General features: G+C 37.1%; 1 protein-coding gene across 4 annotated transcripts in view; it reads right to left on the reverse strand.

Annotated features, from left to right (window-relative positions):
* CCDC30 (coiled-coil domain containing 30) overlaps nucleotides 1-22,209 on the reverse strand; it is a 283,097-nt gene that overhangs the window by 195,888 nt on the left and 65,000 nt on the right. For all 4 annotated transcript variants that reach the window (XM_058303777.2, XM_058303779.2, XM_058303778.2 and 1 more), the window contains one exon: nucleotides 14,319-14,390. In XM_058303777.2, coding sequence (XP_058159760.1) covers nucleotides 14,319-14,390 — 72 coding nt within the window. The remainder of the gene's footprint in view (nucleotides 1-14,318; nucleotides 14,391-22,209) is intronic.

Here is a 22,209-nt window from a genome sequence, read left to right on the forward strand (position 1 = left end):
TCTCCCCCTACCTCCCCAGTTGTCTGCTTTCTATGTCTATTCCCTGTGTGTTCTTCTGTAACCACTTCTATCTTTATCAGTGGCACCAGAAATCTGTGTTTCTTTTTGTTGCATCATCTTGTGTCAGCTCTCCGTGTCTGTGATGCCATTCTTGGGCAGACTGAACTTTCTTTTGCACTGGGTGGCTCTCCTTATGGGGCACACTCCTTGTGTATGGGGCTCCCCTACGTGGGGGACACCGCTGCATGGCACTCCTTGCACGCATCAGCACTGCGCATGGCCAGCTCCACATGGGTCAAGGAAGCCCAGGGTTTGAACCGTGGACCTCCCATGTGGTAGGCGGACACCCTATCCACTGGGCCAAGTCCACTTTCCTTTTAGTTCTTGAACATATTTAAAAATATATGAACATATTTTTAAAATATATGAGAGCATATTTTAAAAATATATTAACAATTACTCAGTGCAACTGCAAATTGTTCCTGTAATCAGTATTCTTCATACAAAATAAACACTTGCTTTAAATTGAGGAGGACAGGAGAAGATATATATTTTTGGACACTTCCTTTTTCTTTAAACCTTTCTTATGCATACTCATTAATTAAAATAATCCATCTGAGTAAATAATGATTTAGCATGACTATTGTTGAAAAAGATTTTTAAAAAATTTCTCTCCCCTTCCCCCTCACCACCCACCCCAGTTGTCTGTTCTCTGTGTCCATTTGCTACATGTTCTTCTTTTTGTCTGCTTCTGCTGTTGTCAGCGGCACAGGAATCTGTGTCTCTTTTTGTTGTGTCATCTTGCTGCATCAGTTCTCTAAGTGTGCGGCGCCATTCTTGGGCAGGCTGCACTTTCTTTCACACTGGGCAGCTCTCCTTACAGATATGCACTCCTTGCACGTGGGGCTCCCCTACGCAGAGTGGGGGACACCCCTGCGTGGCAGGGCACTCCTTGTGTGTATCAGCACTGCACATGGGCCAGCTCAACATGTGTCAAGGAGGCCCGGGGTTTGAACTGTGGACCTCCCATGTGGTAGACAGATGCCATATCCACTGGGCCAAGTCCGCTTCCTGTTGAAAAAGATTTTGAGTTTTTGCCTCATAAAATGATGAGTTGGCACAGTGTTATCCATGGTAACTCATTCCAAATAAGATGTGAAGAATTCCCAAATAGGAATTTGATTATCCAGAAAGAATTATGGCCTAAATAGAAATTCAATAACTTAAATAATAATATATTTAATTTTAGAAATTATGTCCAATAGTTAGAACTGTAATATAAAAATTAGAATTATGTTATAATTAATTTCTATTATATTAGAATTATTATGTACACTTATAAATGTTTGTTGCTATGCTGTTTATTTCTTATAATTGATTATATTAAATCTAACCTGGCCTTCCACTTTCTTTTTTTTAAAAAAGCTGATTTAAAATCTATCTAGGAAGTCTAAATCTGTTCTTTCTCAAAGACAATCTCTTTGCATGCCTCATACATTTCTGTTGCCAATAATATAATGTGGCAGCTCTGAAAATTAGATTCTGTCCTTCCCCAGGATTTGTTGTTTTGCTGCTTGTTGTAGTTGTTCTTGTTTAATGAATTTTCTGAACTAATTCTTTAAGTTCTATATCCTTTGTCATGTATGGCCACTGAAGTCTCTGCTTGACTAGCTTAGAGTTCAGCTAATGGTTGAACAGCTATTGTATTAAACACCAAAAACCAATAATCTCACAGAGTTCTGTGTGTATATTTTGGGCACACCTTCAGCAGTCAGACATGCAATTGAAAACTCTGCCTTAACCTTCACTTCCTGTGTTTGTAAGGCCTAAGGTCAGCCAGAGGTGAAATCTCAGAGACTTCTCCAGTTTGACTGGCCCTATATGTGATCCTCACCTTCTAGATTCTCAGGAACATATTGCAGTTTTTTAAAGTCCCTATGGCCATCTCATTCTCCAGCTTTCCTTTTTAAGCCTTTTGGTTAACTTATTGTTTAACCCCTTATTGTTTATGCAAACTGTTATCCACCACCTCAGGGTGTTCTTAAAACACTTACTTATTGTTTTCAACAAATGCCCCCCTTCTTTCTCTTACCCTAGGAAGAAGGCATTTTACACTGGACAAGCTCCAAGTCAAGTCAAATATAGATAGCTCTATAAGCAGAGTCTTCCAGGAAACCATCAGTAGGATCAAATAATGACTATTCTTTGGAACTACAGCTTTCAAAGAGCTCTAGCTCTATTCTTCTCCCTCTGGTGGCTGACAGGTTACATCAGAAATACAGGCTGCTAGTTTTCAAAACTACCAGTAGTTAGTTATAGAGACAGGAATGGTACTAAGACAAGTAAAAATGTTATAAAGCTCACTGTTTCTACTGATATTTAGCCATTGCTCTGAAATGAACATTCTCTGGTTTGCTGTAAGTATTTGGTTAATTTCCAGAACTCTGAAAAAACTCATTTTGACTAATTTTGTCAGATTTTTTCATTTATTTTATGGAGGAGCAAATTTTTGGAAGGTCCTTACTCCACCATTTTTTTCTGGTGCCTTTATCACTTGATAATGCTTTTTTTGCCTTGCCTTTTGTATATCTCTTAGTTTATGGTTGAATGTCAGACATCATGTGTCAAAGTATGGTCGAGACTGTGATAAATAGTATTTATATATGTATATAATGAGCAAACCATTAATGTGTATGTGGGGGAGTGAATAAATCTATCAGTATTTGTGCTGAGTTTGTTAATATTATTTACTTTTAGTGCACCATAGACTTCACATTCCTCCAGAGATGGTTTTGCTATTAGTTTGGGCTTAATGAGTTTTTCTCTGTTCCTACTCCATAGCAGTCCCTATATGCTTATACTACAGAGGGCAGAGATTAGGCCTATTTAGCATTTCTGCTCCTCCATTCTTGAAGTGCAAACCCTGCCTTATGTCTATGGTAGGTCTTGGGAAGGACTTTCCTACCCCTCCTCTGATTTGTATTTCTTTTGTTGCAGGATCCTAAATCCATGACATTTTCCATCTCCTACTCTAGGGACAGAGGTCTTTTCCATCTATCCTTCTTGAAAGGTAGAGGAATTTTTTTACCCCTTAAAAAAATCTTGGATCTTTGCCTTTGTCATGAAGGCAAGAGGAGCATTAGATATTTGATTCTGGAGTTCATGCAAGAGGTCTAGGCTGGAGGTATACAGTGGATAGATACTATGTAGAGATGTTCATATGTATATTCCTCCTGCTCCCAAGTATAAGGTTCTGTTTTGAAGCATTTTACAAATCAGGAAATGGTTCCTTTTAGAGTAGAGACCTTCTACTCCATGGGCACAGTGTTGGTAGAAATAATCTCTCCTAATTTTATCCAAGAGCATCATTTATTCACAAACATTCACTTACTCTTAATATATACTGTGCTAGACAACTGGGAGACAAATCAATAAGGTGTGATTCAAGTTCTGGGAAGATGGTGGACTAGGAAGACATGGGACTCTCTTCTCCTCCAGAAAAATAACTAGAGGACAGGCTGAAACAGCTTGAAAAAAGATCTTCTAGTGTTCAGGACACCAGACAAATGCTGGATACTGCCAAGAGGAGAAAGGGACAAAGGAGGGGAAACACGATGACAGAACTATGAGCTGAAACCAGCAGCTGCTGCTGCCAGCACCCTCCCCCCACACTAAAGACACTTTAGAATATTCAGGCTTCTCCACACTGTGGCTACAGACAAAGGGGGCTCCTGGGATCCACCACCCCAGAAAGGGGGAGAGGGAGGGACATAGCATAAGGCTGACTCAGCTTCTGACCCACAAATTTGGTCTTCTGTGTCCCACAACCCCCTCCAGGCTGGGTGAGGCTGAGCCATTGTTTTTCTTGGGAGACAGCAAGGGGCTAAAGATATATAACCCTCTCAATCTCTTTCTCTACTAACTAGGACTGACTGTTAAGGACTCCAGGGAGTGGAAATATTTCCCACCCAGGAAAAGGGAGGGAGCTGCCAGAGAAGCCTGGAGAACTGTCTCTAAGAAAGTATGAATTACAAGGCTCCTAGCCTCCATGTAGGAAGCTCTATCACATTGATCTGGTCTGGGTTGTAACAAACACACTCTGATGGGCATTGAAATGAGAGGGCAGCCAAAGAGAACCATCTACTGGAAGACGAAGGAAATACACACAAGAAAATTAAAAATCAGTAAGAGTGACTTTTTCTGGCCTTTACAGCCTCCCTCCCCAAGGCCCTAGGGAGCAGGTCTGCAACCAACTACTGGGTCCAGAGCCCAGTTTGACCAACTGGCAGTGACAATCCTAATGATCCAAGTTGAGCCAAGAATTAAAGAGCAGCAGTAGCACACAGTCTCCTACCACTAAATCCCTACGAAAGAGAAAGAAATTGATCATCTGAGTAAACTACATTCTAATCAGATGCCTAAACATTAGCAAAACATTACAAGCCATATTAAGAAAATGGAAGATATGGCCAAGAAAAAGAATATATCAAAGCCCCAGAAGAGACACGAATTTGAGAGAACTAATTAGCAAGATGTGCACAAATTTCCAAAATCAAATTAGTGAGCTGAAAAAAATATGGCTAAAGAGGTAAACTACAACAAGAAGACACTAAGCAAGTGCAAAGAAGAATTTGAAATTCTGAACAGAAAAGTAACAGAGCTTTTGGGAATGAAAGACATAATAAGTGAGATAAAAAAAAATTTCTTAGAGGCTACAACAGCAAAGTCAAAATTATAGAAGAAAGAATAAGTGAAATTGAAGACAGAACTGCTAAAATTGAAGAGAGAAAACAACGGAGAGAGAAAAGAATGGAAAAAATTGAGCAGGAGCTCAGAAAGCTGGATGACAACATGAAATGCAACCACATACATGTTATGGGAGATCCAGAAGGAGAAGAGAAGAGAGAAAGGGCAAAAAGAGTATTTGAGGAAATAATATTAGAAAGTTTCCCATCTCTCATGAAAGAAATGAACCTACATGTCCAAGAGGTGCATCATACCCCAATCAGAATAAATCCAAATAGACCTACTCCAAGACACATACGATTCAAAATGTCAGACATTGAAGACAAAGAGAAAATCCTGAGAGCAGCAAGGAAGAAGAAAACCATCACATGAGGAATGCCCAGTAAGACTTAGTGCAAATTTCTTATCAGAAACTATGGAGACAAGAAGACAATGGTATGATACAATTAGGATATTGAAAAAGAAAAATTGTCAGCCAAGAATTCTTTACCCAGCAAAACTGTCCTTCAAATATGAAGGTGAGTATAAAATATTCACGAACAAACAAAAACTAAGAGAGTTCATAAAAAAGAATCCAGAAATATTAAAGAAAGCCTTAGAACTGGAAAGAAAAAGAAGAGAGAGGCCCAGAGGAGAGTATAGAAGAAAGAATAGCAGAAAGGATAACAAAAAGAGTAAAAGACAGACAAAAGTATGATATGACATATGAAAATCAAAGAATAAAATGGTGGAAGTAACAATGTGTTTACAGTAATATCACTGAATATGAATAGAATACACTCCCCAATCAGAAGATAAAGGCTGACAGAATGGATTTAAAAAAACATGAGCCATCCATATACTGGTTACAAGAAACTCATTTTAGACCCAGGGATACAAACCAGCTGAAAGTGAAAGGCTGGAAAAAGATACTACTCCATGCAAATTCTAACAAAAAAGGGAGCAGGTTAGCTATACTAATATCAGGCAAAATAGACTTTAAATGCAAAAAAGTTATCAGAGATACAGAAGGTCATTATGCATTAATAAAAAGGACAATTCGCCAGGAAGATACAATAGTCAGAAATATCTATGCACCTAGCCATGGTGCCCCAAAATATGTGAGGCAAACTCTGGAAAAACTGAAGGGAGAAATAGACATCTCTAAAATTATCACTGAAGTCGTCAACACATCATCCCATCATTAGATAGAACAACTAGTCAGAGATCAACAAAGAATAGAGAACATACAATATAATAAATGAGTTAGACCTAACAGACATATACAGAACATTGCATCCAAACTCAGTGGGTTATACATTCTTCTCAAATGCCCATGGATCTTTCTCCAGGATAGACCACATGTTAGGTCACAATGCAGCTCTCAATATATATAAAAAGATTGAAATTATACAAAGCAACTTCTCAGATCATAATGGAATGAAAGTAGAAATTAATAATAGATAGGAAAAAGGTAAATTCATGAATATGTGAGTGCTGAACAATACACTTAAATAATCAGTGGGTCAAAGAAGAAACTGTAAGTGAAATTAGTAAATATACTGAGATGAATGAAAATGAGAACACAACTTATCAAAACTTATGGGATATAGTGAAGGCAGTCCTGAGAGAGAAATTTATAACCCTAAATGCCTATATTTAAAAAGAAGAAAGAGCTAAACACAAAGATTTAACTATAGAACTAGAGTAACTAGAAAAAGAACAGCAAACCACACCCAAAGCAAGCAGAAGGGAAGAAACAAGAAAGATTAGAACAGAAATTAATGAAATTGAGAACAACAATAGCAACAAAAAACAATAGGAAAATAAACAAAAGCAAAAGTTGGTTCTTTGAGAAGATCAATAAAATTGACAAACCCCTAGCTAGACTAACAAAGAAAAATGAGAGACGATGTAAATAAATAAAATCAGAAATAAAAGGGGAAAAGTGATGACTGATCCTACAGAAATAAAAAGGATCATAAGAGGATATTATGAGAAACTGTATGCCAACACACTAGACAATCTAGATGAAATGTACAAATTCCTAGAAATGCACAAACAACCTACACTCGTGCTAAAATAGAAGAACTTAACAAACCAATCACATGTGGAGATTGAATCTGTCATCAAAAGTCTCCCAGCAAAGAAAAGTCCAAGAAAAGATGGCTTCACAGGTGTATTCTACCAACATTTTGAAAAGAGTTAACACCAATCCTGTTTAAACTCTTCCAAAAAATTGAAGACGAAGGAAAATTACCCAACACATTTTATGAAGCCAACATCACACTAATATCAAAGCCAGATAAAGATATTACGAGAAAAGAAAGTTACAGACTAATCTCTCTAATGAACATAGATGTAAAAATCTCAGCAAAATACTTGCAAATAGAATCCAATAGCATATTGAAAGACTTATACATTACAACCAAGTAGGATTTATTCCTGGTATGCAAGGCTGGTTCAACCTAAGAAAATCAATCAATGTAATATACCACATTAACAAACTGAAGGAAAAAAACACATGATCATTTAAAGTGACACAGAAAAGGCTTTTGACAAAATTCAGCATCCTTTTTAGATTAAAAAAAAAACACTTCAAAAGATAGGAATAAAAGGAAAATTCCTCAATATTTTAATTTTTTCAAATATATGAAAAACCCACTGCCAACGTCGTATTCAAGGGGAAAGATTGAAAGCTTTCCCTTTAATAACAGGACAAGGATGCCCATTGTCACCATTGTTATTCAATATTGTACTAGAAGTTATAGCTAGGGCAATTAGACAAGAAAAAAAATTAATGGCATCCAAACAGGAAAAGAGGAAGTAAAACTCTCACTATTTGTGGATGACATGATCCTGTATTTTGAAAATTCTGAAGTATCCACAAGAAAGCTACTTGAGCTAAGAAATGAGTTCAGCAAAGTGGCAGAATACAATATCAACACACAAAAATCAGTAATGTTTTGTACACTGGTACTGAACAATCTGAAGAGGAAATCAGGGGGAAAATTCCATTTACAATAGCGAAAAAAAAAAAAAAAAAGACTCAAACACCTAACAAACCAAACTAGCCAAAGAAGAACAGAATCTATATGTAGAAAACTACAAACCAATGCTAAAAGAAATCAATGAAGACCTAAACAAATGGAAAGACATTCCATGTTCATGGATTGGAAGACTAAATATTGTGAGGATAACAATTCTACCCAAACTGACTTATAGATTCAATGCAATACCATTCAATAGTCCAACAGCCTACTGTAAGAATTAGAAAAGGTAATTACCAAATTCATTTGGAAGGGAAAGTGCACCCAAACAGCCAAAAGCATTTTAAAAGAGAAGAGCAACATGGGAGGAATTTCACTGCCTGACTCTGAAACAAATTACAAAGCTACAGTGGTCAAAACAGCATGGTACTGGCATAAAGATAGACACGTTGACTGGTGGAATAGAATTGAGAATGCAGAAATAAACTCTCACCTGTATGATCAACTGGTTATTGACAAACCTACCAACTCCATGTTAATGGGACAAAACAGTCTCTTCAACAAACGGTGCTGGGAGAACTGGATATCTATAACCAAAAGAATGAAAGAGGATCCCTATGTCACTCACTCCCTATACAAGAATCAGCTCAAAATGGATCAAAGACCTAAATATAAAAGCCAGGACCACAAAACTAATAGAAGAAAATGTAGGGAAACATTTTCAAGACCTTGTAGTACCGGGTGGTTTCTTGCACCTTACACACAAAGCACACGCAATGAAAGAAAAAAAATAGATAAGTGGGACATCCTCAAAATTAAACACTTTTGCATCTCACTAGACTTTGTCAAAAGGGTGAAAAGGCAGCTTACTCAATGAGAGAATATCTTTGGAAGTCACACATCCAATAAGAGTTTAATATCCAGGATATATAAAGAGATGTTACAACTCAACAATAAAAAGACAAGTGACCCAATTAAAAAATGGGCAAAAGACTTGAACAAACATTTGTCCAAAGAAGAAATACAAATGGCAAAAAAAAAAAAAAAAAAAAAACACATGAAAAAATTATTCAACATCACTAAAGATTAGGGAAATGCAAATCAAAACTACAATGAGATATCATTTCACACCTATCACAATGGCCACTATTAAAAAGACAGAGAACTACAAGTGTTGGAGAGGATATGGAGAGAGAAGAACACTTACTCACTTTTGGTGGGAATACAGAATGGTACAGCCACTGTGGAAAACTTTGGCAGTTTCTAAATAAGTTGAATATAGACTCACCACGTAACCCTGCAATACCACTACTGGTATATACCCAGAAAAACTGAGAGCAGTGACACGAATAGATATCTGTACACTACACCTATGTCCATAGCAGCATTATTCACAATCACCAAAAGTTGGAAACAACCCAGATGTCCATCAACCAATGAATGGATAAATAAACTGTGGTGTGTTCACATGATGGAATATTATGCATCTGTAAGAAGAAATGATGTTGTAAAGCATATGACAACATGGATGAACCTGGAGGATAATATTTTGAGCAAAGCAAGCCAGACACAAAAGGACAAATACCATATAATTGCATTACTATGAACCAAATATATCATGTAACATATTGTATGATTTTTTAAAAATTATATGTATCCAGTACATTTAATTGAGTAATGTATGTTTTCATTTAACTGTATTTTCTTATTTTTAAATTATTGTTCATATTTTCAAATATTAAATGTACAAAATAAAGTTAAAAATTTTTTTAAAATAAGGTATGATTCTTGCCCTCAAGAAACTCATAATCTAGATACAAATGTAAATAAAGAACTGAATAGCAATGATATATTATTAAAAGTACACTAGGAATATTGGAGGACACAATGAAAGGAATTATGGATTCTCCTTATGTAAGACCAAGAAGGCTTCATTCACTTTCAAAATTTCTTGAATAGAAATATTCCAGATAAGGTAAGGAGGTGGCATTTTAGGCAGAGGGGTAAAATATGCAAAGGCACAGAAATATGAAACAGCCTGGAAATAGTTTGGTATGATTGAAGTGTAGAAACTATATGGAGACAATGAGAGTTAAGGTTGGAAAGGTGTTCAGGGACAGACCTGGGGATTACCATTGGCCACAACAAAAGTTTCAGCCCTTTCTTGAAGGCAATGATAAAGAAGAAGGATTAGAAGATTTTGAGAAATGGGAAAATCTGATTCGTCTTTTAGATTGATCACTTTGGCTATAAAGTGGAGATCAGGCAGAAGGAGGTAAATTTGGAGACAGCAATAAATTAGGAGACTATTACAGAAGTCCAGGAGACAGGTGATGAGTCTTGAACTAAGGCAATACCAGCAGAGATAGAAAAGCAAATTCAGAAGACTTGAAAATTAATTGGGAGGCAAAATTAATAGAACTTTGTGACAAATAACAATTTGGAATCATTATCCATGACAGGACATTGTATGTATATGTGGACAGGGTTTTTTGAATAAAATTCAATTTGAAATTTGTTGAATCGAAGGATTTATGTGATGACATGCAAAGATGTATAGTAGGCTTTTAAAATTTAATAAATGATCCCTGTAATTTATTAAGTGCTTACCACAATCAGGTTCTACACTAGGCTTTTTACATACATTAACTCATATATATTTAAAATACACCTATCAAGTGGTAATATCTCCACACTAATCTTTCTAAACCTTAATCTGCAATGAAGTTAGAATTAGAAATTAGACAGTCTTACTCCAGAGCCCATGGTCTTAACCAGAATGCTATAAAAAGAATTATTTTATGAGGTTTAAATGAGTTAAGGCATATAAAGCACTTGTTTAGAACTGTCGGGTCTAATATAGAGGTGACTAGCTACATGTGGCTGTTCAAATTCAAATTAATTAAAATTAAATAGCATTAAAATCTCAGTTCTTCAGATATATTAGTCACATTGAAGTGCTCAATAACCACATGAATCTAGTAGCTACCTCCATATTGGACAGTGCTGGTCTAGGATTCAGTTATTACTTAAGTATTGTTAATTGTTACTATTACTACTACTTCCACTATGACTGCTATTACTCCTACTACTACGATTGCAATTGTGCAAGGTCTGGAACTCTGACGAGAGGTCAGAGAAGTCCTCATTTTGTAAGTGGTAAAAGATAACATATAGAGAATGAGAAAAGAAGAAGACCAAACGTAGATCTTGGAGAAAACTATTTAAGGGGAAGGAAGAGAAGCCAGAAAAAGATACAAAGAAGAAAGGGCCAGAGAAGTGTGAGTACTGGATAGTGGAGTCATGGAAACAAAAGGAGTCTTATTTTTTTAGAAAGAAGGAAATATTCAACTGTAAGGTCAAGTAGGATGAAGACAGAAAAGTAACCACTTAAGATACTTGTAATTTTGGTATTTTAATTTAGGTTATTATCCCCAAAAGCAGACCTTGAAAGGATTAGGATGTAAATAATTTATTTGGGAGGTGATCTCAAGAAGCACTAGTAGAGAAAGAAGAAGAAAAAAACAAGACCAGAACCCAAGTAAAAAGTGAGTATATGAGCAGGTTACCTCAATAAACAACTCAGTCTCCAGTGGGGCTCAATCCCACTGGAGACCCTTTAAGGAACCATATAGAGCATAACACCATCTCATCTCTTGGGCACATTACATATCCAGCACTTCCAGGCTACCTGTGTACCTCTCAGCAAGCTTCCATGACCCAGGAGTGAGTCATTCGATGGTGAAGAAAAGAGATCCAGGTGCTTGAACAGGAAGCTGTCACAGGGTACAATTGTTCTCTGCAGCTGCAGGTGAATTCAGAGGTGGATTGAGGAAACATAGGGTAGAGCATCAACAGCTCTGCTATACTTGGCAATAGCAGTGGAACAATAAGCCAAATTGCAATAGGTTATGGAATTTGGAGAAATGAGGACATAGAATCAGTAAACATAGACTACTCTTAGAAGAAGACTGGGAAGAGTAGTGGTTAGAGAGGTCCAGAGGCCCAAAGAATAAAAATACATATCACATTTTAATAAGATGAAAACCTAAGCATAAAGGGAAGGAACAAATGAAGAGACAGACTGAAGATCAGGATGAAGAAAGGATAGTTAATGGAATGAAATATCCAAGAAGACAGAGGGGACAGGGAATCTAGAATGAACGGAGGAATAAACGTTGGAAAGGAGGAAGGGCACCTCATGCTAGCACAGGATGTACTTAGGAACACATTCTCTTTCTCTCTTTTTTTAAAAATGTATTTATTTATTTTTCTTCTCCCCCTCCCTCTGCCCTGCTGTTTTGCTGTGTATGTCCATTTGCTGTGTGATCCTCTGTATCTATTTCTCTATTTGTCTTCTCTTCTCGTTTTTTCTCCTCTAGGATTCACTGGGATTTGATTCTTGGGACCTCTGATGTGGACAGAGGTTCCCTGTCACCTGTGCTACCTCAGTTCCTAGTTCCTGCTGTGCTTCACCTTGACTCTCCCTTTTGTCTCTCTTTCATTACATAATCATCTTGCTGTGTGACTCAACTTGCACAGGCACTGACTCACTGCATGGGCACTTGGTTCGCTGTGTGGGCACTAGCTCACTGAGCAGGCACTTGCACAGGCACTTGGCAAGCCATGCAGGCACTGGCTTGCCGTGCAGGTACATTTTCTCTTTTTTCTTTTTTACCAGGAGGCCCCAGGGATCGAACCCAGGTCCTCCCATATGGTAGGTGGAAGCCCTATCACTTGAACCACCTCCACTTCCCCATTCTCTTCTTTAAGCAAAGAAGAGAATAATCCAAAACAAGGCTGGGTAGATAACACCAAGCATTTACTGAAGCAAAACGCTCTTGTAAAGAATCTAGGGAGAACAAGACATCTTTTCTTATTGCTATCTTTACAGAATTCCAACTGGCAATAGTGAAATTCTATGCATGCAGAACTCCTAGTTTGTTGTTTTGCTTCTATCTGATTTATACCCAAGAGGCATTTTGGAACAGTGAGAGTCAAAGCAGGCTGACTGTGCATTGTTTGTTACTAGACCTCAATAAGATAAGGAGTTTTTGCTAGAATGAACCAACAATGTCACTCAGCAAACTGTTTATGTCAAATGACTTTTTCTTATTTTTGACAGTCAGACACTCTTGATAAAGGAAGCAAGGCACTGGCACAAGCACTTTAGCATGTTGCAGATTGGTAGTCCGCAGACTACACTTAGAATAGCATTGTTTTATAGGTCACCAAATCTCCTAATTTGACCTGAGAAACTGGGAAGTCTTACAGAGAACTGTTCCTTAAGAATTCTGAACACATACACACACATTCTCTCTTGGCAGTTTGTGTAGCTCAGTGTGGGGAAATGTTACTGCTACTCAGTGTATTTTCGTAAGAATGCACCTCAGTGTTGGTAGTACCTTCCAACTGATGGGAACTTAGGCTATATCCAGTTTGTGGCAAGATGCTGCAGAGAGCATCCTGGTACACTTCTCTTTGGGCACAGCCATGAGTATTTCTGAAGGAGAAATTCTTAGAGATAGAATTGCAGGGTCAAAGAATATGTATATTTCCAGTTTTGCCAAATGACCCTTGGCAGGTTCTATTTATTTGGATTCCCACCAAAGGATATAAGAGGGTCTGATTTCCCATTCCTTTGCCTATAGACAATTCATTTTCTCAGTGAACAAAAATTTATTTAGCATTTACTGTATGTCAGGCACTGTTCTAAGTGCTTGGGATACATCAGTGAACAAGGTAGGAAAAACAAAATCAGTGCCCTTCTGGGGCTTCCATTCTAGTAGGGAGAGAAATAATAAGCAATAAGTATTAAAAGTTAAAAAAGGAAAAAAAGAATTCTGAATAAAATTTTAAAAATCAAATAATTTTCTACTTAAAAAGAATCCTTCCATTATCCTATTAATGTAAACAAATCACTACTAATTTATTCAATTTATATTATATTAATGGCTTTGAAAAGGGGGGTACACCTAGTTTTAGAATTATTTAAAGCTAGTAAGTATATTTGTAATTATTTGTGTGGTTGTGCCCCTTACAACTCTCAAATTTCATTGTTAATATTATTGATGGCCAGTAGCATTTTTGCATAGTGAACAAATTCATCACTGATTCCAAGTCTATGGGTTTCCCAATGAGTGAATATATATATATATATATACATACATAATTTTAAAATCCATTTTAAGGTCTCTGGGTACCAATGATTCCATTAAAATAACTATTATTTGTATTGAGCACAAGTTTTAGACTCAGATATGTATATGGGTTTGAATACCAGTTCTGATATTTAACATATCTACTGGATAATTCACTCAACCTTGCTATGATTCAGTTTCCTTATCTATAAAAGGGAAATAATAATACTTACTACTTGGAATTATTATGAGGTTTTAAGATAAAGGATATAAAGCGTCTGGCCAAGTACCTGTTACTTAGTAAGGAATATTTGTAGTAGTAGTAATAGTAGTGGTAGTAATAGCAATAATAGTAGTTATAGTATTATTGTAATTATTTAATAATATTTAAAATGTATTAGTATATTTTGTTGCAATAAAGTATTTAATGTATTAAGAAATTATTATATCAGTAAGAACTCACCATTTTCTTTTAGTTTTATCAAAGTTTCTCTCAATTTCTCAATTTCTAGTTGAGCCATCTCAAGCGCAGAATCTAAAGAAAAATAAACCAAATATTTGTTAAAAAATCAAATTATTCATTAAATAACCAAATTCAAATGTCTCTCTCTCTCTCTCTCTCTCTCGAATACTCTCTTTCAGCTAGCAGCTACTTTCCTTAGAATTTTTGCATAAATGTCACCTCCTCCAGGAAGCTTTTCCAGACCCCCTTCTTACTACATCCCCTGTTTGGCCCCATCACTGACCATCTGCACCTGGAATTGTCTTTCCCTAACTGTTTACCACCAGATTCCATGCTGAAGAATTTGGAATCTTGTAAACAATGGGGAACAGTTTTTAAGCATGGAACTACCAGCTTAGAAACCACACCCAGAAATACAATTAATTCTTATAATTAATAAATTTATAATTTTTCTAGTAGCTGCTAGGAATATCAAAACAAGGAACAATTTCATGAATTAGTATTTAGTACCAGTCAAGAATCATATGAGGATGGCAGAATGATATATAGAACATGGGGCATTGGAGTCTGTTGGATTAGGGTTCTTTAACCCAGGTCCTATTACTTTGCCTCCTGTGGTCACCTCATTACCATTAATTTGGCTGGTTGGATTCCTATCTGGCCAGGATGAAGAAACTTCCAGAAATAAGAATATCATGAATCTTACAAGAGATCTTACTAATCACTGAGAGTGTACTTCTTTACAATTGTGTGTGTCTTGTTATTACTCCCTTAACACTCAGCTCTTTAAAATAAATTCCAGTATTTTCTACCAGATTCATCCAAAACTATGCTCCCGACTGCAGCAATATTATTACTACCATTGCAACTGGCAGCAGCAGTTACTAGTGTAAGATATGGTAATCATATAACAAATCTGAAAAGTAGATACTAATATAGCCATTTTATAAATGAAGTAAGGCCCAGAAAAATCAGGCAATTTGCTCCATGAAACACAACTCCTAAATGGTACAGTGGGATTTGAACTGTTAGACTACACTGTGCTAGCAATGTGAGAATAGTGTCTGTTTCACTAAAACAATGGTTTTCCAATGTGTTCCTCTATATAAGGAGAGGGAATAGGGTGATAGATGGAAAGTATGTTCCAGAAAGAGGGAAAAGCATGAACAAAGCTGAGGAGGAAGAAGAGAACATGATTGTTCTGGAAACTACACATAATCTAATACTGCTGGGGTCTACAGTACAAAGGATCAGGGGAAGTATGGGGTATAGGTCTGGACAGATAGGAAAAAGCCAAATCATAAAGGCTTTATCTGCCACACAAAAAGAGTTCTGAAATTATTATAAGCCAGGGGCTTCTGAGCTGTTTTCTATGGAACTTCAAAGTTCTGAGGAGGTATTTCAGGGATTCTGCCCTGTTTGCTTTTCATCAAAAATTTAACCATTTAAAAATAACACACACACAACCAAGTATGTTATAGACCAAATTTAAATGTCAGAGACCACCAAATGCATTAAGAGGCATTGCCGGGTTAGCTTCTCCTGCTATATTTGTTCAGATATTTTTAAACTGCAGCTTTCCACTGGTCCTCTTAAATTAGTAGTATTGCTTACAAGTGTATTGGTTGTAATTTTTCTAGACCTCTCTCCTGTTCTCACAGTTTCACTTTCTAAGTCCATTTCTTTAGTGGTTACCCTAGACAAATTTTTAAAAACTCTTTTATTGTGGAAAATTTCAAACATATACAAAAGTAAATAGAACAGAGTAATGAAAACACCCATAACCTTTACCCAGCTTTGAACAATTATAAAATTATAGCCAATCTATTTCATCAATACTCTTACTTATTATATTAGATTTCTATTGTATAAACACCCAGCTTTGAACAGTTATAAAATTATAGCCAATCTATTTCATCAATACTCTTACTTATTATATTAGATTTCTATTGTATAACACATTAGCGCAAACTTAGCAACTTAAAACAACCATTTATTAGCTCACAATTCTGTACACCAGAAGTCTGAGCCTAGGGTGGCTCGGTTCTCTAATCATTCTAACAAGGCTGAAATCAAGGTGTTGACCAGGTTGTAGTCTTCTCCCAAGGCTCTGGGTGAAAATACACTTCCAGTCTCATTCGAGTTGCTGGCTGAATTCAGTTGTTATGGCTTCCTTGTTGGCTGGTAGTACACAGGGGGTTTCCCTCAGCTCTTAGAGGGTTCCCACATTCTTTGTCATGTGGTTGCCTCCATCTTCAAAGGCAGCAATGGGGAATCTCCCTCATGTTGAATCCTTCTCATGCTTCAGATTTCTTTTGCCAGGAAAATCCCAGTCCCTTTTAAAGTCTTGCCTGATTAAACCAGGCTCACTCAGGATAATCTCCCTTTTTTAGAGTATGGGACCTTGACTACATCTCCATCTTTTCACAGCAATATCTAGATTAGTATTTGATTGAATAACTGGGAACAGGGGTGTGTACACCAGATGGTGGGGCTCTGGGGGGGACAACATAACAGAATTCTGACTAATAGACCTATTCCCCCAGGTCTTATGATTATTTAAACAGTTTTACTGAGATACAATTTACAAATCATAAAATTCACTCACTTAAGTGGGCAGTTGAATGATTTTTAGTATATTTACAGTTGTACAACCATCACCACAATCTAATTTTACAACATTTCTATTTCCCAATAAAGAAACAGCATAACAATTTATAGTCAATTCCTATTTCCATCCTCAGTACGGGTACCAATAACTTACTTTCTGTCTCTACAGATTTGTTTTTTCTGTATTTTATACAAATGGAATTATACAATATGTGTACTATTACTTGTGACTTCTTTCACTTAGTATAATGTTTTTGAGGTTAATCCATGTTGTAGTAGATATCAGTTCTTTGTCCCTTTTTATTAGTGAATACTATTCCATCATATGTGTGTTAAAGTTCCCAATAACACCTCCAAGTTTGGTGACTCACTAGGAGGACTCAAGAACTCAGCATATAATCATCCTCACAGTTAAGATTTATTACAGCAAAAGGACACAAAGCAAAATGAACAAAGGGAAAAGGTGTATGGGAAAAGTCTGGAGAAAATCAGGCACAAGCTTCTAAAGGTCCTCTTCCAGTGGAGTCACACAGCACAAGCTAGTCTTCCAGTAACAAACTGTGAAAATGTGTGTGAAATATTGTCTACCAGGGAAGCTCATTAGAGTCTCAGTGCCCCAGGTTTTTAATGAATTCTGGTCACATAGGCACCTTCTGTCTAGCACCTACCAAAATTCTAGACCCTCAGAAGGAAAGCAGGTGTTCGGCATAAAACACACTGTTGACATAAACAGTTCAGACACAATGACTCACTTTTATCAATTAGGGAATGGTGTGAACCCTCCTGAAATCCATGTTCCCACATATAAATCAAGGGCTAACCTAGTAAGCAAGGTTTTCTAAGCATAGGAATCTCAGGCCTGCTTTGTTCATGCTTTTCCATACAATATAGATATACCACATTTTGATACCACATTTTATTTATTCATTCACCAATAGACAGACATTTAGATTATTTCTATTGTTTGGCTACTGTGAATAAAACAACTGTTTTAGTTTGCTGGCTGCCAAACAGATACCATAAAATAGGTTGGCTTTTAACAGTGGGAATTTATTAGTTTACAAGCTTACAGTTTAAAGGCTGAGAAAAATGTCCAAACCAAGGCATCATCAGGCAATGTTTTCTCGCCTAAGACTGGTGATCCTGAGCTCCTCTGTCACATTCAGGTTCCATTGCTTTCAGTTTCTTGCTTCTGTGTCTTTCTCTCACGCTCTCTCTCTGTATTTATCACATTTATAAAGGTTTCTAGTAAGAGGAATAAGACCCGCATTGATCCACACCTTAACTGAAATAGCCTAATTGTTGTGGCTTACCTGTTCCTTATTGTAAATGTTACACCTATTCTATTGTAGATGTTGCAGTTATTAGATGTTACAGTTGTTCCCTATTATTGTAGATGATGCTGCAGTTCTAATAGCAAACAGCTGCTTGGTAGATTCCAATGAATACAAGGTGGAAACTAGGGTCGAGGTTCTCAGTTCCAGAAGCTGAGTCCCGTGGTCCCATCTTTTATCTCCTCTCTCGTGTCTCTGTCCTTTATTTCATAAAGTTCTGCGTTGCCTTCATGGGACATGAAGGGAAGAAGGCTCGCAGCAACTGGTGCAGAACAGGGACCCAAAGGGAAGGATTGCCTTGAGCGAAATTAAAGTGGTTGTAATGGCGCAGAGCCCTGAGTGGTTTGGAAAGTCTTCTAAGTCCTCAAGGGTTTGCTTGTATTTCCCCAGGAGATGGAGAATGTCCTCTGTGGGTACCAGCTCGTCGGATAAAGCCATACAATGAACACCAAGAGACGATAAAAGTTCCTGTGGAACTCAGAACCTCCGGACATGCAGATGAAGAGACAGATGCTGGAAACTGCATGGCTGGATATCATTCTAAAGACTAGAATGGCTTTATATCAAAGTATCTAAACTACAGAACTTGTTCAAGCATGGCATCATAAAGCAAGAATGGCTTGGAGACAGAAAGGGATTAAGAAAGAAATTGAGAGGAGGAAAACTGGAAAAGAAATGTAAATTATAAAAGGAAGCAATGAAGAAATTCTGGATTAATAGATTTCTAACTGCTTTCGTGTTTGTTCAATGTCAGTGTATATGTTGTAATTGTTTCAGTGTGAAAAAAAGATAGAAAAAGGAAGGAAAAAGATAGAAAGAGAAAAAGGAAGAAAAAAGGAAGAGAGAGAAAAAAGGAAAGAAAAAAGGAAGAGAAAGAGAAAAAGGAAGGAAAAAAAGATAGAGAAAAAGGAAGAGAAAGAGAAAAAGGAAGGAAAAAAGAGAAAAAGGAAGAGAAAAACAAAGGAAGGAAAAAAGAGAAAAGGAAGAGAAGAAAGAAGGAAGAAAAGAAAGACAAAAAGGAAGGTAAAGAGTTAGAAAGAGAAAAAGGAAAAAAGAGAAAAAGGAAGGAAAAAAGTGAAAGAAAGAGAAAGGAAGGAAAAAAAAAAGAGGAAAAAGAGAAAGGAAGGATAAAATGAAAGATGTAAAAGTTAAGCGAATATTGAAAAAGGTAAAAAGTTTGTGGGAATGTTAACTGAGATGTTATAAGGTGTATTTTGTCCTAAAATAAAATGGTTAATATGGAGATATGTGGGACAGTAGTATGCATATAGCAAGTTGTAAAAATATTGTGGTAGCACTCAGTGAGATGTGTTTTGAAAAAGTAAAACAAGCCTGAATAACTACTAAAAGTGCAAAAACTGTGTGAAACGGTCAACAATGGACTTTTGCAGTTCTTCAAGGCTTTCTGCCCTGGCCTGATTGCAATGAATCTGGCTGCATGGAAAAAACCTGTGGCAGTGACCCTATTAAGAAACATCAGAGACAATGGTATTTTAAGGGCCTGGAATAGGCAAAAAATTGGGACAAGTTGTAAGGCCCCTGCTACTCTATCAAATTATTAAATGTTGTTTGGTTGGATAAAACAAAACTATACCTTTGCTGTAATTGATAAAAGTACAATGCTTTCTCATGTTAAAAGAATTTGTAATATTGTTGGAATACTAAAAATAGTTTATCCCTCACTGAGATATGTTAATTAGGAAAGGTCCTTCATGGGAGTAGGAGGACCTCCAGCAGGTTGCTTTAACAAATAAAAAAAGGGAGAAGGTGGATATTGACTTAGCCTGTGAATTGGATGTGGCCCCAGGTCCAGTGAAGATGCTAAGAGCACTATACAAACTGGGAAAAATAAGGTCGTTTTTGATTGAGTACTGACATATAGCCTTGTTGGTTGGAAATATTAAGACCATGAGAAGTGAAATTATTTATTAAATGTCTGCTAATTGTAAGTCTTATTGTTTGTTGTTGCAGTTATGGATTATATACAAAATGCTTGAAGCTTGAATACTAATCAGAACTTTAATAATGAAACATATTGTGTACTTAAGTGATTTGATGAACTGTGATATATAAATACACCTTGTTGAATGTATTGAGAAAAAAATCTAATGAGTATTGTTCAAAACTGAAAGTGAAAATATCATGCAGGAAGCTTTGTTAATCAGTGAAACGTCATTTGCGTAGACTTTGCAAAAAACAAAAGGGGAAATGTGGGAAACTGGCTTACCTGTTCCTTATTGTAAATGTTACACCTGTTTTATTGTAGATGTTGCAGTTGTTCCCTATTATTGTAAATGATGTTGCAGTTCTAATAGCAAACAACTGCTTGGTAGTTTCCAATGAATACAAGGTGGAAACTAGGGTGGAGGCTCTCAGTCCAGAAGCTGTGAGTCCCGTGGTCCCATCTTTATGTCTTCTCTCTTGTCTCTCTCTGTCCTTTATTTCATAAAGTTCTGCATTGCCTTCCCTTTGAGTTGACCTATTGTGAGCTGATCATAGCACCTAATCAAAAGGTCCTGCTTACAATAGGTTTACATATACAAGAATGGGTTAGCTTTAAGAACATGATTTTGTGGTGTACATATAGTCTCAAACTACCACACTACCTCTCAGGACCCTCCAGAAAACATGTTCTTTCCATATGTAAAATACATTCCATCACAATATCCCAAAAGCCTTAAGTCATTTCAGTAACAATGCTAAGTACAAAGTCTCACCAAAATTGGTTATGGGTATGGTCCTGGGGCACAATTCTCCTCCATCTGTGGACCCATGAAACCTAGAGAACAAATTATCTTCTTCTAATATACAATGTAAAGACAGTCATGGGATAAACATTCCCATTCCCATAGGGAGAAATTGGAAGGAAAACAGGGGTCACAGATCCCAAACAATTCCAAAAGCCTGCAGGGAATATTGAATTAGATTTCAAGGTGTGAGTGTCATCTATGGAATGATGGTTTGAACTCCAGGATTGATGGGGAGACACCCCCACCCTTTCCAAAGGCTTGCACCATGCTTGTCCCCAAACACTGGGGTGAAGGTTCCAATATCGTCAAGCATTGGGCTGATGTCCAGGCTCTTGGCTTCACTTTCATCAAGCACTGGGGTGGCAGCCAGACTTTTCACATTCTCCTAGGCATCTGAGAACACTGGGGCGTTAACACTAAACGGTGGGGTGGAAGACCTGTTCTCTCCAGGCCCTGGAGAATATTTACCCTTTCCACATACAAGGGTGAGTCTGCTCTCTTAGTCCAAGAAGATGCCTTTAGTCTATACCTCACCTTCTGTGGTTCTGCCTTTGAAGTCATTTTTCCTTCAATTTATTCCTTTTCTATCCTTTATAGTCCAGGCTGGCAGTGGTTGTATTCATACAAATCTCACAAAAAACTTGTCAGTTTCACATGTAGTACACAGGGGTCCAAACCATCTGACAATAGAATTTTCCACAAATCCTTTCTGGATAACTATTTCCAATTCCGACTTGGACTGAAATGGCTAACGGGGTCCATGTTTAGTTTAACCCTTACAAAGCCCCATCTTAGTCCCAGTACCAAACCTGTTTTAGTTTGCTAGGCTACTGAAAGAAGACCATAAAATGGGCTGGCTTTTTTTTTTTTTAGGAGGCACTGGGGATTGAAACTGGGACCTCATACATGGGAAGCAGGTGCTCAACCACTGAGCTACACCTACTCCCTTGGAGTGGCTTTTAACAGTGGGAATTTATTAGCTTACAAGCTTACAGTTTTGAGGCTGAGAAAAATGTCCAAATCAAAGCATTACCAGGCAATACTTTTTCACTGAAGACTGGCTGCTGGCAATCCTGGACTCTCTGTCACACGGCAAAGCACAAGATGGCATCTGCTGGTCTCTCCCTTTTCTTCTGGGTTTTATTGCTTTCTTGCTTCCATGGCGCTCTCTCTCTCTCTCTCCCCCCACGCTCTCTC

The sequence above is a fragment of the Dasypus novemcinctus genome, chromosome 9 (genome assembly GCF_030445035.2).
Source record: "Dasypus novemcinctus isolate mDasNov1 chromosome 9, mDasNov1.1.hap2, whole genome shotgun sequence".
Classification (NCBI taxonomy): domain Eukaryota; kingdom Metazoa; phylum Chordata; class Mammalia; order Cingulata; family Dasypodidae; genus Dasypus; species Dasypus novemcinctus.